The sequence below is a fragment of the Panicum hallii genome, chromosome 2 (genome assembly GCF_002211085.1).
Source record: "Panicum hallii strain FIL2 chromosome 2, PHallii_v3.1, whole genome shotgun sequence".
NCBI classification, from domain to species: Eukaryota; Viridiplantae; Streptophyta; class Magnoliopsida; order Poales; family Poaceae; genus Panicum; species Panicum hallii.
This window is the reverse complement of record NC_038043.1, coordinates 32999258-33018339: the sequence shown is the minus strand read 5'-3', so window position 1 is coordinate 33018339 and position 19082 is coordinate 32999258. Positions and strand designations below refer to the sequence as shown.

Here is a 19082-nt window from a genome sequence, read left to right as displayed (position 1 = left end):
TTTAGAACTTTCCAATAAATAGATTTAGCTCTAAAAAAAGAATAATCGTCAGAAAAATCTAGAAAATTCTCGAGAAACCCTATTAATAGATGAACACATTCTGAAAAATACTCACATCCTAGCTCTTCATCGACGAGAAGACAGGTCATTGATTACTGGCACTGCTCATGTTCACGTATTACACGAGCACACGGGATATACAGAGCACAGTTTTCCATGTTTCGCACAGAAAACCAAAAATAAAAATGTCTTCATTCGAACGTCCATATGAAAAGGCAGTTATCCACTGGTGCTGGTGATTAGTCACACACACAAACACACACCGAAGGAACACTATGAAGCGTTGCTTTCAGTATCACTATTTTTTTAAGGACATTATTTCTATTGTTCCCAGCAAGATTAAAAAAAAAAGCACGGCTGCTGGGCAACACTGAATCGATCAGACACTGCGAATATTTCCGCTGCAAGCAACCTAGATAGATCAAGGTAAAGTATTTAATACAAAGGGCCTAATTAGGTTGACAGTGGCAAACCCATGTGGGGAAGTTCTCGTGTCGCCACATTGTTTGACTCACCAGTCGTAGTCGCATTGTTCAGGCATAGAAAGGATCGACTTACAACTCCAAATCAACAAAAGTAGTCTCCTTCAGCTCCAACTCAATCGCTTGTCCTTTCCATCACATTTAGTTCAGGGTCGATCTTGAAGAGAACATCAGTCATCGCGAGTCATAATACCACAACCATCTGCACTGCAAAGAAAGACACATATAATCACAAACATCCAAAAACAATAAAATACATGTTGCCCCAAATGCCCGGTGCCTCTGCTGTACTAGCTACCTAGCTCAGGATTTCTCAAGAAATGACTCGCCTCAAGTTTATTCCATAAATGCCATGACATCCGGCTGCCATAAGCCAACTGAGATATGGAGTGGCATCGCATATCGTTTTAACTACCATGTAGAACGATACAGCTTTACTATGCCAAAAAAAAGTACAGATATGAAACATTGACCAATGCAAGTAGCCTACTCGTATTCCAATGTCTGCTAAATAGTTGAGATAGAGAGTAGGGTAAGAATGCAATTGGCCCGTAGTATTTTTGAAGACCTAGGCACAGATGAGTATGACATCTGTCATGTATATCTGAATCTGACTGAATTCAATACAGCCCCATTAACACACAATCTGATCAATTCAGTCTATTATGGCAGCACAGAAATATCGTTCTATATCAGCTCAGGCACTTCAATCAAACACTATCCTCCCCCATCTCTCGTCATTTGGCTATAACACTAACAGCTGTATACATCTGTAAGTTGGCATGAAAATGTTAGTGTTTTTCCTTCCATTCAATATGCTGCATACCAGTCGTTTGAAGCCCTAACAAATGTCTTGTGACTGTGTACGCGTGTCTTGTGTGAAGTACTCCTTTTGTACTTAAAATCAGTTTTCAACGCTAGGCATCTGGGCACACCCAGCTCACCTTGGGGAACGGTTATGCCTTGCCGCCTAGGCATCCAGGCATACCCAGCTCGCCTTGGTTCGCCTTCTCGCCTTTGAAACACTGCTTAAAATATATCGACATTACTTCACATCCACAATTCTCTCTAATATTGATTATCAACTCATTCTTCTATACTAAATTACAACAAGAGGAGATGATAATTGATTTCACATCTTCAACTTGGAAAATGGAATTGATGAACAATACAGGAATGATGAAAGGGGTGGCCGCTCGAGGCTCGAATTGTGGCCGCTAATCAAACCTTTGGGTCACCATCTAAATCACAGGCATCCCTCCCCACCTAATTCTCTACTCTTTTCGATTAAATCGACCAGTATTCAGAAGTTACTGATAATTTGTCCAAAGCGATTTCACATATATTCTGGTGTTCAACACTATTAGATACATACTTCGTACTCTTATCTTGTATAACATACAAACAGAAACTGGCTCATGCAAATAATCTGCTAAGTAGCAAAATATTGTTCAGAATGTTAAGGCTCTCTATATTCCTATGAGTCTCTCTATATCCCCATGAGACTCTTTATATTCCTATGTGGCTCTCTCTATATATATATATGGCCTTCTCTACAGATGATGATTACCTTCTCAATTCTCCAAGGTTAGTAACATGGGATCAGAGCAAGGATTAGGGTTAGGATTAGACTAACTAATCCACCCAAGATCCATTTTTTTCCACCTTGGAGTCCTGTCCCCTATTTGGCGCCTCGGGGCTGCGTGGCCTGTCGGCACGCCAGTTCTCTCAGCGCGCCCATCGCCGCCGTCGGTCGCGGCTGACACGCGCCGCCTGCTGCCGTCTATCGCCATCTTCGTCATCCGTGTGGAGCTGCAGTGCCCGCCGCCCGTTGCGGCTGCCCGCCTACTGTGACGCCTGCCCGTCGCAGCTGCCCGCCCATCGCGGCTGCCCACCTGCTGTGACGCCTGCCCGTCGCAGCCATCCCTCCCCATCGTGGCCGTTTGCCTGCTGTTCGTCTTGGCGCCGCTCGCCGTGGCCTGCTCCGTCTGTCCGCCGGTCGTCGAGGCTGTCCATCTGGGCTTCCTTCCTTGCTGCCTCCGCAGTGCAGAAGGACGAGGGGGATGCGGTTGTGCTGCTGGACTCCTCCAAGCCGTCCGCCTCTGCTCTGCTGTGCTGCTCTGTTCTGCTACTGCCTGCTGCTGGTTGGTCTGTTGCTGCACGGGAGCTCCTTTGTTCTTGTGCGTCGGCCATTGTGGAGTAGCAGTCGTCCATCTGTCTGGTGCTCTCTGCCCAGTTCTGTTCTCTGGTTTGAGCACAAGTATCAGCATTTCTTCAACATGTTGCAATCCAGTGTTATGGCTAGTGATATCAAACTTGATGCTGGGGTTCATACTAGTGGAACTGTGTCAATCGCTGCTGCCTCTCAGAACATTGCTTCACAGTCTTGGATTCTGGATTCAGGGGCTTCTTTTCATGTGACGTCTGACAAGTCTAAGTTGGTAGCATGTAAACCAGTCACTAATGCTACTTCTATCCACACTGCTGATGGTACATCATGTCATGTTACTCATCAGGGTTCCCTTCACTCTCCCCATTTTTATATACCTGATGTTTCCTGTGTACCTCAGCTATCTATGAATCTTCTATCAGTAGGTCAAATAGCTGATATGAACTGCTTTGTTGGATTTGATGATTCATCATGTTTTATCCAAGATCGTCAGAGTGGAAGTGTGATTGGGACTGGTCATCACCGTAGAGATTCTTCTAACCTCTATGTTCTGGACACCTTACATCTTCCTTCTTCCACCGCTCGTGTGTCATCAGCTGTGTCATCATCAGCTTCATCTTTCGCCAAGTGGCATCATCGTCTTGGCCACCTATGTAGGTCTCGATTGTCTACCCTGATTCATGAGGGTCGTCTTGGTCATATCCCTATTGATTCTAGTTTCCACTGCAAGGGTTGCAGGCTTGGCAAACAGGTACAGGTCCCATATTCTAGTAGTACTTCTCATTCTACTCGACCTTTTTATCTTATTCACTCGGATGTCTGGGGTCCTTCACCTTTTGCTTCCAAGGGTGGTCACAGTTACTATGTCATTTTCATTGATGACCATTGTCGATACACTTGGATCTATTTTATGAAACATCGATCCCAACTCTGCTCTATTTACCAGTCTTTTGCTCGCATGGTGCACACTCAATTTTCCACTGCTGTTAGAGTTTTCGTTCTGATTCTGGAGGTGAATACTTGTCTTCAGCTTTTCGCCAGTTTCTCATCTCCAAGGGCACCCTTGCTCAGCTCTCATGTGCAGGTTCTTTTTGGTATACCTCCTAACTATGACCATCTCCGAGTTTTTGGGTGCACATGCTATGTCTTACTTGCACCTCGTGAGCGAACTAAGTTGACTGCTCAGTCCGTTGAATGTGTTTTTCTAGGTTATAGTCCCGAGCATAAGGGTTATCGTTGCTATGATCCTTCTTGTCGTCGCATATGTATCTCTCGTGATGTGACCTTTGTTGAGGATCGTCCTTTCTTTTATGACCCCTCTACACAGTCCTCATCTTCACCCATAAAGTCCACATCTTTTATGTGTCTTCCTCCTATTTCCATCACACCTCCTACACATACGCCTGCACATGCGCCACCTACACCTCCTCCATCACCTTCATATGCGCCACCTACACATACGCCACCTACACCACCACCTGCACATGCGCCACCTACACCTCCTCCATCACCTTCATATGCGCCACCTACACCTCCACCATCTGCACACGCGCCGCCTCCACCACCTCCACCTCATCCTTTTTCAAAACCACCTATCAAACGTGTGTTCAATCGTCGTCCGAAAACCTCCACCAAACTTCCTTCTAGTTCTACCACCTCGGCAGTTCTGATGTGCCCGTTGTTGATGGTTCTAATAATAATATTGATGAGTCACATATATTTCTGATGAGACAAAGGCTGGTCCAAGATATAATCAACGAGATCGCAATACTATTCGTCCTGAAGACAAGTATGGTTTTTCCCGTGTGAATGCTGTTGCTGGTGAGCCAGTCACTTATCAGGAAGCTGCAAGTATTCCAGAGTGGCAGCTTGCTATGACTGAGGAGCTTGCTGCTCTTGATCGTACAGGAACTTGGGATCTTGTTCCATTACTGTCACATGCCGTGCCTATCACATCTAAGTGGGTATTCAAAATTAAGACCAAGTCAGATGGTTCCATCGAGAGTTATAAAGCTCATCTTGTTGCAAGAGGTTTTCAGCAGACTCGGGGACGAGATTATGATGAGACATTTGCTCCAGTTGCTCATATGACTACTGTACGGACTTTGATTGCAGTGGCCGCCACTTCTTCATGGACTATCTCTCAAATGTATGTTAAGAATGTTTTTCTTCATGGTGATTTGCATGAGGAAGGTTATATGCAACCACCCCCAGGTGTTGATGCACCTTCAGGACGTGCTTTATATGGTCTTAAACAGGCTCCTCATGCCTGGTTTGAACGTTTTGTCTCTGTGATACAGGCTGCTGGTTTTACACCTAGTGATCATGATCCTGCCTTATTTATTCATCTCTCTCCATGTGGTTGTACTTTGCTTCTTCTATATGTGGATGATATGTTGATACGGGCGATGATGCGGAACACATTTCTGTTTTGAAGAAGCAACTTGGTGAGCAATTTCAGATGTCAGATTTGGGTCCTCTGAGTTATTTCCTAGGGATTGTGAGGTTCAGCACTCTCCAAAAGGATACTTTCTTTCTCAGTCTAAATACATAGAGGATCTTATTGCTCGTTCAGGCATCAGCGATAATCGGACAGCTGCCATGCCTATGGATCTACACTTGCAGCTTCGTCCCACTGATGGTACACCTCTTGAGGATCCCTCTCAATATCGGCATATTGTGGGCAGTCTTGTTTATCTTACTGTCACCAGACTCGATATTGCTCATGCTGTCCATATTTTGAGTCAGTTTGTGAGTGCTCCTACCTCCGTTCATTTTGGACATTTACTTCGTGTGCTGAGATACTTAAGAGGGACATCATCTCAGTGTTTGTTCTATGCTCGTGATAGTCCGCTTCAGCTTCATGCTTACTCGGACTCCACTTGGGCGAGTGACCCAACGGATCGTTGTTCCATCACAAGATATTGCATTCTTCTTGGCTCATCTCCTCTTGCATGGAAGTCTAAGAAGCAAGCAGCCGTATCTCGGTCTAGTACAAAGGCATAACTTCGAGCATTGGCTACTACTACTTTAGAGATTGTATGGCTTCGATGGTTGTTGGCTAATTTTGGTATTTCATGTGATGCCCCCACACCTCTTCTCTGTGATAATACAGGAGCCATACAAATTGCCAATGATCTTGTGAAGCAAGAACTTACAAAGCATATTGGAGTTGATGCCTTCTTTACTCGGTCTCATTGTCATCAGAAAACTATTGCTCTACAGTATGTGCCCTTTGAGCTGCAGTTAGCAGATTTCTTTACTAAAGCACAAACTCGAGAGCAGCATCGGCTTCATCTACTCAAACTCAATGCTTCAGATCCTCCACTTCCACCTTGAGTTTGAAAGGGGGTGTTAAGGCTCTCTATATTCCTATGAGTCTCTCTATATCCCCATGAGACTCTTTATATTCCTATGTGGCTCTCTCTATATATATGGCCTTCTCTACAGATGATGATTACCTTCTCAATTCTCCAAGGTTAGTAACACAGAATACAGAGATGCATATTGTGCATTCCATTATATGGATCAGGCTCACCGAATCAAACTTTTGCTGTTTCAAATTTCAAAGTGGATTGTGCCGCAATACCTTGTTCTATCAACAAGTAACAACATGAGCAAATCGTCAAATACCAAATCTATAAAATTGTCTCATTAAAGGAGCATCAACAATAGATGCACAGCCACAAACACACATCACAGCAATCACACACTGTTACATGCAGGTAGCACCTCAACGTCATATAGTAGACCATAATTTCACAATAACTACTTAATATGGTTTGGTATTAATGGGTATAATCAAGAAAGGTTTAGTAAACAAAGAAAATGGTTAATAAAAGGTGAAATTATAACTTTCACAGGCATAAAGCAACAAATATACATGGGATACTCTTCTGATTAAACATCCCAAGAAAGTATTACCAATGACCATTCATGGATTATAATGGGACATTTCAACTCCAACAAATGATAGCACATTAGCACATAAAGGTCACATGGTTTATGCAGTCAAAATGAAAAAGAAAAGCATCCATATAGGCATTGTTTGCGCTTCATGGCTAGGTAGTGCTCATACAGAAGTAAGGCTCAAGAGAGTAGTACCAGATCAAGCCAGCATCTTATTTTGCATCCCAGTCCTTCAGCTTCTTACTTCCCTTTGGTTTAGCAATAGGTGCATTCATGCCTGCCATTTTTGAATTATACTTTGCTCGTAGAGGCCCATTTGTGGCCCATCTGAAAATTCATTAAAAAGTAGTTCAGAGTCAGTACATGTGTTTTCCTTTTTAAAAGACCAAGATATACACCAGAAAACATACAAAAAAAAATTCAAATGATAAATGTGCAATAAGTTTTAAGGTTTTAACAAACTAGAGATATAAGATATAAGAACTGCGGTCAATTATACGAGTCAAAAAGCTACAACAGGTATTTCAGCTCGAAAAATAAGAGGGCGCCCATTGGACCTCATATTAAAAGCATCCAAAATATAATATTTCCTTCAGGCCATCATTATTTACTTGGAAATTAGCAACCTCTACTGAAAGCACATGTAAAAAAACAAGGCAACTAAACAGTATCAATAATGATGCAACAAATGAGTACTTACGGTGCATTCCAGTCTGTAGTATCCTCATTAACAAGATGTGTCCACTTCGTTCTGCCACTGCGCCCAAAGTGTTTAACTTGCATGACCTTGGGCAGGATGCTCTTATCCATCTTATCTTCCCCAGTAGGTTCAGAGAAATCACGGCTGTAGATATCATCTTTACCAGCTGACTGAATAACATCATCAGCACTTTCCTGGAAGAAAGCACCTTTGTGGTAATACTTTTGCATAAACTTCCACTTCTGTTTGGTCTGACGCAGCTGCTTTGGATTCTTTCGCTCCCATTCCTGACGCTCCTCCTCGGTCATATTCCTGACCTTCTCAATCTCCTCCTTCTCCTTCAACCTTGCATCTCTTTCCTCCCTGTCCCTCTTAATTCTTGCTATTTCTCTATTCTTCCATGACTCGTACTCCTCTGCTTCATTCAACTCATCATCTGTATCAATATCCTCAATGTTGGCCTCTTCATTCAGTGCCTTCTCAATGTGCTCCTCCTTTTTAATCTCTTCAACGACAATCTGTCTAGTCTCTATCTTCCTAGCCTCCAGCCTCTTCTTGACTAGCTCCTCAAGCTGTCGCTCCTCCTCCTCAAGCCGTTCACGCTCTGCAATGGTGTCTCTCTGTGACTTTGGTATGAAGACAGGTTTCACCATGGCCATGCCCAACTGCTCATCCTCAGAGTCCGTCTCATACTCAGATTCCTCCTCTGACTCATCCTCCACCGGTTCCTCCTCTTCCTGAGGAAGTAGCTCCTCCTGCTCCCTTAAGAGCTGTCTCTCCCTTATCCTCCTTCTCCTCTCCTCCTGAGCCTCCTCGTCCTCCTCGTCGATATCAGCTTCCTGCCTCTCATTCTCCTCCTCAACAGTTGAAACAATCTCAGCCTGCCTTATTCGGCGATGATCTGCCCTCAGCTCCTCCTTATTCTCACGGGTTTGTGCGAGACGCCGAAGCCGGCGGTCATCTTTTGCAGGGATGTCAGCATCGTCATCCTTTGGGAATGCCTTATCAAGGGAGACCCGTGCCGTCCGAAGATCTATATCCTCATCAGCATCATCAGCCCACTCAGGCGCCTTTCCTGGCCAGTACCGCTTGACCTTAGTCTGGCCAATCTTGCCACGGAGCTTGTCACGCACCGCGATGGCCGCATCACTTACACCGGCAGCCACAGACATGGTTACAGTTGGTCACCAATTCCACACTCCTGCGTACAGAGTCAACCTGCAACAAATAAATCATGAATGGCATCACTACCATTTGGGTATGCCGCATGCCAGCGAAGTACTCGTTCAGCTCCACACAGGAAACAGGTAACTTACATGGATTTTCCATTATGATTGTAGATAATTGATATAGGAGAAATAATTTCAAAAGGGTAGCTACGTATTTATTTCTTTTCTGATTTAAGATTCTAGCTAAATGCCACAGGAAATAGAACTAAAGGCAACTATGTAATACTACGACAACATGCTTTGCAGTTAGTCAAACAAAATTCTGAAAGGAATGGCAAAACTTTGAAAGCAAAACTGGTCATAAATTTAGGGTCTAGTGTTAGAAATTTTATACAAGAAACAACAGCAATGAATCCTAGACCTGGACCCTAATCATTTCTAACAAAATGAATGGCGAAAGAAAAAGGAACTCACCTTCAGATCAGCAGGGAGTTTCCTGATGGCCCATGCCTAAGTAATCCTGGTGGACGAGGATGCTGGAGGCTGCTGCCGGTCTCTGGCCACGACGGCGTAGCTTTGGGTGGAGGTGGAACTGGAGTCAGCTAGGTTTTGGGCCGCGGGATGCTGGTTTCTTGGGCCGCGGCGGCGTTGCTTGGGTGGCGGCGACGAAGCTAGGGTTACAGCATTTCGGGGGTGATGGCGGAAGGAGATGGGTTGTGGGGGGCCTTTGGGGGCAGCAGCGTAGGGTTGATGGCGGCGGAGGTGCTGGTGGCGCTGAAAGCCAACGGGGGCGGGGGGCGGCGGCCGGCGGCCGGCGGGGAGGAAGGCTGCGAGATTGGGGAAGAACCAAAGAAATTTTTCACGGCAGCATTGGGCGTGATGAAAGGGTGGAGCACATTTTTATTATGTCCAACAATTCCGACACTTATTTGAATTGAATTCAAAATTTTGGCACTGTTATAATAAACTTTACTATTTTATCCTGCTAAGATTTGTTTGTTCGCGTCCAAACTTGTCGCGCTGAGGCTTCCAGGTGCTACAATCGCTGAGTTTCCCTTTGTTTTTGTCACCAAAATGCGCCTACAGTATGGTATACCGTTACTTTCAGCTCGCCACAATCATTCACCAGACCTATGAAAGTCGCCGCACTTTAGCGTTTTTGATACAACATAAGCTAAATAGAACCTAAATTTTGCTAGTGTGATTTTGGGCGGAATGCCGTGGACTAAATGATGGCCTGAATTTGGCTAGGTCTCTTTGATATGCACTTGCTAATGTGGCACTTTGAGATTAGAAGCATTGATCCCTTTACTTCTTTGGTGATGTGTTGACACTCACATTTGGTACAGGCAAGTTTGAGCACGAAGATATAAAGATTATCCTTAATCAAATGGAAGATGGAGTCAAAATGCAGAAATAAGATCACCAATAGAGAGCCGTGACATTCACATACTTAGGATTAAAACACACTAGATTCTAGTATAAAGTGTGTATGTTTGATCTTTTGTATATGTGCTAAAACTTTAATGCAAAGGCAAAAGGGTATTTTTGTAATTCTGGAAAATTTAGGTCCTTTGGTGCAAAATGGGTGAGAATGGGAGGTAAAATCAAACTATGTAAAGGGTAGTTTTGCAAAAAGCAAGTACTTACTTTTAAACCACAAATAGAAGTGAAACTACCCTAAGGATTCAATTGGAGTGTAGATTTTAAATAGGATTTCTCCGAAGTTTAAAACTTTGCTAAGTTTTAAATTAGATTCAAATCCTTAACTCTTTTGAAACTGAACCTTAAAACAAAGTTATAGATCTTGCTAAGCTCTACACTGTTGTTTTTGGACATATTTTCGTTTGAGCTATGGTTTGAAAGTTAACTCAGCTTTACAGTGGAGTCCCTACACTTTTGGAGAATTGCAACTTGGTCCTCCTTCGTCTACCTCCAGTCCTCTCTCTGTTTCTCTCTGCGCCGCCCCCGCCGCCTTCGCCGGCCATGTGCCCGAGCCCCAGCTGCCCCGGGCCGCCTCTCTTTGCGCCACGTGCCGCTCCCGCACCGCGCCCGCCGCTCCCCACCCCGCGCTGGCCCTCTCCCTGCTCCTCCACGTCGAACCGCCATCGCCCGAGCCGCCACGCGTGCCGCCGAGCTTGCCAGCAGCTGCTCCACCTGCGCCGTGCTCCTCTTGGCCTTAAAGCTCACCAAGGAGTCCCTCTCGACTTCTTTTACACACTCCACTTCATCGCATTGCCTCTTCTTTCTTCCTCCGCTCGAGTACTCTCGCCGGAGCTCCGCCGCAGCCTCGACTCGCCGTCGACAGCCGCCCCTGCCGCCTCCCACCCTCGATCCAGTGCTCCAGCAGCACCCCTGCCTCCCACTGATGCTCACAGGCCTACCCAAATTCGCTCTCCCGCACTAGATCGACCGGACCACCGCGCCGGTGAGCTCGAGCTTCCGCCGCCGCTCGGTCTCGCCGTCGTCCCGACGATCCACTGCCTCTTAGCCCTGGCCAAGCACACCACCAGCACCACATCACCCCGAGGAAGCCTCCTAGCTACTTCCCCGCCACCCTCCTGCCCACCGGCCACCGGAACGCCGTCAACACGCCGCCACAGTCCCTCTCTTCCCGAACACCGGCCACCCCTGTGACCGCCGTGAGCCCCTGAACCTTTTCCCCCACTTTCCCCTCACCGCCGGTGAGCCCCCTTGCCGGAATTTGATCACCACCGATCGGCATCCCTATGTAGCCCGGCTAAGGATCCAATTGCAAAGATTCAAAACTTTCCAGGGGTCTTTCTGTGGAAAATCGGAACCCCCTCTCAAATCAGGCAACTTTGAAAATTCATAGGAAATTGTAAAAAAATCCAAAAATGGTCAAACTTGTTTTGTTGTACTCCAGAAGTCTAACTCTACAACTTTTGTTACTGGAGTTCAGTTTGAAACAAAATGTTTTTAAAGTTATTTAAAAGATTAGCAAAAGGGTATCTTATGTGTAACTTTTGCATGCTAGTTCTATTGCTTGTGATTTTTGGTGTGTAGCCTGTTTAGGGTATGAGTAAGCTTGTGTGAAAATCTCCCTTATATTACTGAACCCTAGCTTGAAATAGATTAAACTACTGAACCCTAGCTTGAAATAGATTAAACTTATGCAAATCAAGTTTGAATTGGTTAAAATTTATTCAAGCCTGTTACTAAGGTTTTCATGCTTAGATATTTTTACCACATAATATACTATAAGTAAGTAGTTCATAGTAAATCTTTCAAGAATTTATGTCACTGTTTTTCCTAAGGTTTGAATTTAAATTTAAAATTTGAACTTAAATCAAATGCTTTAGTTTCTATTTTCAGAAAATTATGAAAAATTCATAGTAAGCTCATCCACTAGAAGTAAGCTTACCCATAATAATTCAAGTCCATAACCTTTGTGGATTTCAAAATAAAAATCAAACTTGTTAACATAATTCAATTAATTCAACTAAATATGATAATTGAATTAAGATACCCATAGTAGGGTTAAATTCAAATTGCTTGTTTTATGAAATTGTATTTAAACCTTGTTAGATTGCAACTTTATCGTGAAATAAAATTTTTAACTCAAGAACCACCTAATTCAAATTATTGCATATCATGTAGAGTCAACGACACTCGATGACGGAGACTACGAACTAGTCCCGGAGCCCGAGCGAGGGTTTTCTGAAGATCCTGCGAACGTCGCCGAGGTTATAACTGAAGCCCCGAACCAAAGTTCGGAAGTCTTTGACATCCCTGACCCTAGCTCCGCTCCAGAAGGCAAGCCCCGATGCATAACCTAGTATTTTAAATATTACACATACAGTTTCTACTTTATATCTATATTATGCATTAAGTGTAGGAGTTGAAATGGAACCCTAGATGCATGAATCTTAGGAACCTGTGTATTGTGCCTAAGTCCTTATCGAATAGATGGTCTGCTAATAGGACCGGCAGAGGTCGAGTGATTTCCTGTCACTCGCGCGATATAGGAATTGAATGTTTACTACTCTGCAATCACTATAAGGATGATGGACGGGGTCATGTGCAGTATCATGACTTGGAAGGTTACCCCATCTGTGTTGATAAAAGTTGATAAGGTCGCAGTGTGTGGTAGTTGTGGTTAAGCATTTGAAAGTACTAGCCACATGCTGCGAAATATGGAAAGCGGTAAACCTAGTAACCAATCGGCCTGAGGAGTGGACATACCTCCCACCACTCGTAATTTGGTTTTTTTTCACACACTCCGACGTGCGGGAGTATGTTCGGCACAACGGACAGGAGTACGGTCATGTAGTCGCGCTACAGACGTACGTCCTGCACATTGGATGTGCGTATGGTCCAATAGTCGCTTGTGGTGGCCCTGATCCATGAGTCGGAATGAAAGGCAAACGGTTGCTTTGGAACGATCATTGGATATTCCAAGCGTGTGAGTTAGGTTTACCCTTGCAAGGTTATGAAACTCGATTCAGAATCGTCCGTTTCTCGCGGAGATTGAGACTGCTTGCTCCTTTTGCCACATAGAGTAAGAACAATAACTATTGTTGGAATAATCTTGATGGATGTTAATCTCTACCTTGCTTGTCTAGTATAGGTGCTCACATAGAATGGTTAATGCAACTAGAAACTGAAAGCTAAAATATGAAAGTTAGATCATACTCTTTGTTGCTTTTCAGCTGAAATTAAATCCAGAACCATTACAAGCCTTCATAAGTCTAGTTACATGGCAAAGTATACCATGAAACGGGTAAGTCTTGCTGAGTATTAGCATACTCAGTCTTGCTAGTCTGTTTTTCAGGTATGGCCTGTGAAAACCCGACGGATAGTCCAGCCTAGCCATTCTCTATTCCGTTTGGCTAGTCCGTGGAGTGGGATCCGTCCCGGCCGGCAATGACCCTCCGGAATGACTCCATATTTCGTGCTGAACGTGGTGTCAACTTTCACGACGTGTGTAGTCGCGTGTGAATTTCTTCCGCTGTGACTCTGAACAAACTATTTAGTTTGTTGTGTTAAACAATATTTGTATAAGTTTACTTTAATCTTGAAACAGTTTGTAATAATGTTTATTATCTCTGTAAATTAAAAGTTGGTGAGCTGTGGTGTGATTGTAAACTCGCCTTCGTGCGCGGTAAATCTACTTCGATCTTGTTGAACTGTGGTTGTATCGGGCGGTGACCCGACAGACCAATGGGTTGTTCCGTTTGAAGTGCGTTGAGTTAGTATCGCCTGTATAGCGATGACTAGCGCACTTGAGCCGGAATAATTCAGGCGGTTCTGCCACAGCTGGCGAGCTGTAGGTTTACTTTTACAATTGACACTAAAACTATAGTAGTTCTTAAAAATGTTTTTAGAATAAAGTTGGCTTAATAAAAGAATTTGCAAAGTGCGTTGGATTCATTAAGTTTGGTGCTTAGATCGTAAAGCCCTAGGGATTTATGTGGGAGTAATCAGGTGTGGTAGAACCGCCTGAATTATTCCGGTTCAAGTGCGCTAGCTATCGCTATACAGCCGATACTAACTCAAAGCATTTCAAACGGAACAACCCATTGGTCTGTCGGGTGTCCGCCCGATGCAACCACGGTTCAACAGGATCGAAGCAGGTTTACCTCGCGCGAAGGCGAGTTTACAATCACACCACAGCTCACCAACTTTTAATTTACAGAATATTAAACATTATTACAAACCGTTTAAAACTTAAGTATACTTATACAAACATTGTTTCGAACGACAAGCTAAATAGCTTGTCCAAGTTCACAGCAGAAGAAATTAATACGCGACTACACACGTCGCGAAGGTTGACACCAAATTCAGCACAAACATGGTGTCATTCCGGAGGGTCTCTGCCAGCCGGGGACGGATCCCACTCCACGGACTAGCTAAATGGAACAGAGGTGGGCCATGCTGAACCATCCGTGAGGTTTTCAAGGGTCATACCTGAAAAATAGACTAGAATGACTGAGTATACTAATACTCAGCAAGACTTAACCATAATCGGGTATACTTAGCCCATAACTAGACCATGGAGGATTTGAGAGGCTCTCGTTTTCTTTTGCTAAAAAGCAACAAAGAGTATGATCTAACTTTCATGTTTTAGCTTTAACTTCTAGTTTCATTAACCATTCTAGGTAAGCACCTATACTAGACAAACAAGGTAGAGATTAGCATCCATCAAGATTATTCCAACAATAATTACTGTTCTTACCCTATGTGGCAGGAGGAATAAGCAGTCTCAATCTCCACGAGAAACGGACGATTCTGAATCGAATTTCCAAACCTTGCAAGGGTAAACCTAACTCACACGCTTGGAACATCCAACGATAGTTCCGAAGCAACCGTTTGCCATTCATTCCGACTCGTGGAACAGGGCCACCACAAGCGACTGTAGGACCGTACGCACACCAATTGTGCAGGACATACGTCTATAGCGCGACTACATGACCGTACTCCTGTCCGTTGCGCGGAACGTACTCCCGCATGTCGGTGCGTGGGAAAAACTAAATTACGAGTGGTGGGAGGTATGTCCACTCCTCGGGCCGATTGGTTACTAGGCTTACCGCTTTACCATATTTCGCGGCATGTGGCTAGTACTTTCAAACGCTTAGCCACCACTACCACACACTGCGACCTTATCAACTTTTATCAACACAGACAGGGTAACCTTCCGAGTCATGATACTGCACATGACCCCGTCCATCATCCTTATAGTGATTGCAGAATAGTAAATATTCAACTCGTATATCGCGCGAGTGATAGGAAATCACCCGACTTCTGCCGGTCCTATTAGCAAAGCATCTATCTAATAAGGACTCAGGCACAATACATAGGTTTCTAGTCTCAATGCATTTAGGGTTCCATTTCAACTCGTAGACTTAATGCAAGATATAATATATACATATAGGATTGCATAAATGTAGTAATTTGAAATACTGGGTTATGCACTGGGGCTTGCCTTCACTGGTGAGGCTAGGGTGAGAGACGTTAATAAACTCTTCCGAACTCGGGTTCGGGGCTTCAGTTAAATCTCCGACGATGTTTCCGGGGTCTTCAGAAATTTCCACTTCGGGTTCCGGGAGGATCTGATAATCTCCGTCGGCGAGAAGCGTCGAGTCTACATGTGATGTAAACTATGCAGTTTAGAGGATGCATAGACTTTTATTCTATTTCACGATATAGTTCACTCATCAAACATATCATTCACTCTTCTACTGGGCAGTCATTTATCGAGTATAAACTAACCCAGTTAACTACACTAAACAACATGTTTAAATTCATAAAATAACTAGGGCTGGTTTCATTTTAACCTAATAGATATGGTTTATAAACTATAAGCATCTGATCTTAAGATTAAGATCTGATGCTACAAAAATTATAACAAATAGAACAAACAGAATCAAAATTACCCTAAAATTTTCAAAACATTTTATGCAGTAAATAAATCAGAAGAATTATTGCAAAAAGTTAACACTTAGAACATGTTTCATTTTTACAGAACAAACTACTATAGCACTGGGGTTGAAACTTTTATCAACTACAGACAAAAGCTATGTCTAAGCTACTGTAAATTTATCAAGATTTTATCTTCACAGAAACTATGCCACAAAAATAAACAAAAACAGCACTAACAGATTAAGAGTTATTTACAACTGTAGATATACACAAGATCTTATTTTGAAATTTTGTGAACAAGTTACACTACTCAAGAGCAACACCTCAAAATATTTTCATAATTTTTCATAAGCAAGAACTAGCATAAATGAATTATCTTTGAAAACAAGCATAAATCCATAACTTGGTGTATAGCCTACTACTAATCCTAATACTTTTACTATGGATTACACATGCAAAAAGGAAGCTAGCATATAAATTTAAGATGCAAACACTATCAGAAGCATCCTTAAATAAAATCTAAACATTCCATCAACATACAACAAAGGTACTCGAATTTCTAAGCAATTGAGTAGTAAAGAACTCAAAACTTTTACACAGAGCTACACATGGGACATACAACCTAAGTTTCAAAATTCAGCTATAGCACAACTATGGATCAAAAGATCTAATTAAAGCACCTATTTCCTATTATTTAACCTAGATCAAAAACCAGACATATTCAGCTCAAAACCCCTATATAAAAGTAGTCTAATTTAACTCAAGGATTCAAACAAATCTGGTTTGGCATTTTTCGGAATTTTCTACAATTTTCTACACATTTTTGAAGTTCACAGCTTTGAATTGGGGGGGGGGCTCTGAAATCTTGCAGCTAAGACCCTACAAGTTTTCAAATCAAAGCTAATAGGTCCCTGGCTCATCGGGGAAGAAGGGAAGGGACATCACCAGCCAAATTCCGGCGAGGGGTGGTGTCGGGGGTGGAGAAGAACTGGCCCACGAGCATCAGGAGCTCAAGGCGCGTCCAGGGGTGGGCTTGGGAGGAAGAGGGGGTGACCGGAGGTGGAATGCCCACGGCGGCCAAGGCGGCGGCGAGGAGGGGCTCGTCGGCGAGGGGTTTCCCGGCGAGGAAGGTGGCCAAGTTCTGGTCCAGTAGCTACAGCAGAAGGAGAGAAATCTACTGGGGTGGTTGGATTGGACGGAGAAGGGGTGGAGAGATGGGTTCGACGGGAACAGAAGCTCACCGGCGAGGAGGTAGCGACGGTGAGGTGGTTCCGGTGGGGGTCCGGCCGCGAGGAGTGGCCTGGGAGTGTCAGTGGGGTGAGGGAAAGCTCCCCAGGGGGTTGTAGTGGTGCGGGGAGGGCTGACGGCGGCGGTCCATGGTGAACTAGGGGTCGCCGGAGTGGAGGAAGGGGCGGCGGTGGTGTTCGGGGCTCGGGGTGTGCGCGGCAAGGGAAAGGGAGGGAAATGGGAGGGGCATGAGCTGAAGAAGCTCACGGGCAAGCTAAGAAGGAGCGAGGGGAGGGAAGAGGCGCTGGCATTTGCCACGGCGGCGGCGCAGTGGCGTTCGGGCGGAGCCGCAGGCGGCGTGTCGTGCGTGGGGAAGGCCAGAGGGGAGGGGAGTAGGGCCAGGAGAGGTAGGGGGCGACGCGTGGAGTGGCCAGGAGCTGGAGGTGGCGCCGGGGATGGCCTAGAATGGCGGTGAGCGGCAGAGCAGAGGGGAAACCGAGGAGCAGCAGGGGCGCCAGAGGAAGAAGAGAGGGGGGGGGGGGGGTCCAGGGGGATCTTTTTGGAATTTTCAAAAATCTTAGGGACCTTACTATAAAGTAAGATTTCCCACTGATCCAAAACCCTAATGAGAAAATGATCAAAATAGAAGTTGTAGAATTTTTCAAACCCTACAACGTTGCTTTAGGGTTCAAGTTCAAAAACCGAAAGTACAAAGCTTTATTTTAAAACTTTGAACTAAAATCAAACTTAATAAAGTTTTGTCCTTATTAAGGTAAATTTTATGTAGTTTTGGACATAATTGCATGTTTTCATGTAATGTCATGATGACTTGCATTCTTACACTTTGACCCCTAGTAAACTTTGAAAGTTACTTTTGTACTTCAAATATTTTACATAAAAGGACTTGTACTTTTGTAAAATTACATAAATACCCTTATTTTCATAACTTTACTCAAATTTCACACAATTCAAAGCATACAAAACATTCTTCCTATTTGCTTGCTATATTTAACACCTAGGGTGTCACATCAGGTGGCTACTAGTATGTATATGTATATAGTTCAGCTCTAATTTGCAGCACTACTTTCTGTCAAAACTTACTTTCGAGCACAACCCACCCTAGATATCTATTTGTATTGTCTGTTCCTCAACGTTGAGACAAGAAAGTGAGAAGGTAAGGATCCTCAGCCAACTGAGGGAGATGGGCCGTCGGTGATGCAAACCGAACGCTGTTTCTCAAGCAGTGGCTTACTTGAGATGCTGCCAATATATCAACGATTAGTTAATCATATTGGCAGTATATGGTTCGGCACAGGGTATGATGATCGCTATTCATACCTCTGTTCTAAACGGTACCCCGTGAATACGTTGCAGATGTAATGTATGCTAACGTCGTCCGTACGGCGGAAATTATACGGATACTATTTCTATAGTGAACAGTACTGTTTGGGAACGCTTTCATGTCGTGCTGCCATGAAAGGTTCATGTTATATACCTATGGTGTTCTGCAGGTACACTAACCACGATTAAGAGGTTAAGACGGATAGGACTTATCGACTAGTTATTAGGGAGAGACTTAAATATTGTGCCACCGAAATTAACCACGTAAGTCCAAAGATATTTGGCAATTATTTTGGTTGTGAGGTCGAATAGTACGTGCATGCATAATCCATCATTCAGCAAAATAAGTGCATTAAATGTGTTGTTCCTTAAGGACGTATAGAGTGTTGTCTATCTCTAGTGTGGTTTCAATAGGATTCTTGTGGTAGCCTTAGTTAAGTTTTTGGCATCCTTCAAAATCTCACCATTTGAATTCTTGCTTCAGATGGCGGCTCCTTCAAACATCTTTTGGGATTATGCAGGGCATCTCCATACCAATGCCTTGCACTGGGAGGCTTTTACCCGTCTCTTATGGGAATCACTTAGGCTATTCTTCTACACTGAGCCCCCACAGTATGATGGAGTGGAATATAGAGAGGAAG

General features: G+C 44.0%; 1 protein-coding gene across 3 annotated transcripts; it reads right to left on the bottom strand.

Annotated features, from left to right (window-relative positions):
* Positions 1-235: 235 nt before the first annotated feature.
* LOC112880601 (microfibrillar-associated protein 1-like) lies at positions 236-9375 on the bottom strand. 3 transcript variants are annotated; one of them, XR_003226368.1, is made up of 5 exons: positions 8965-9375; positions 7322-8539; positions 6817-6948; positions 1487-1567; positions 236-744 (listed from the first exon to the last, which is right to left on the bottom strand). XR_003226368.1 is itself a non-coding variant. In XM_025945311.1 (4 exons), the coding sequence occupies exons 2-3, from the start codon at positions 8491-8493 to the stop codon at positions 6834-6836; spliced, it is 1287 nt and encodes a 428-aa protein (XP_025801096.1). In that variant the 5' UTR covers positions 8494-8539; positions 8965-9375; the 3' UTR covers positions 236-749; positions 6817-6833. The 3 variants fall into 3 exon arrangements, 2 of the variants coding, with proteins under 2 accessions (XP_025801096.1, XP_025801097.1); XM_025945311.1 differs by lacking the exon at positions 1487-1567 and having other exon boundaries at positions 236-749; XM_025945312.1 differs by lacking the exon at positions 1487-1567.
* Positions 9376-19082: the final 9707 nt, after the last annotated feature.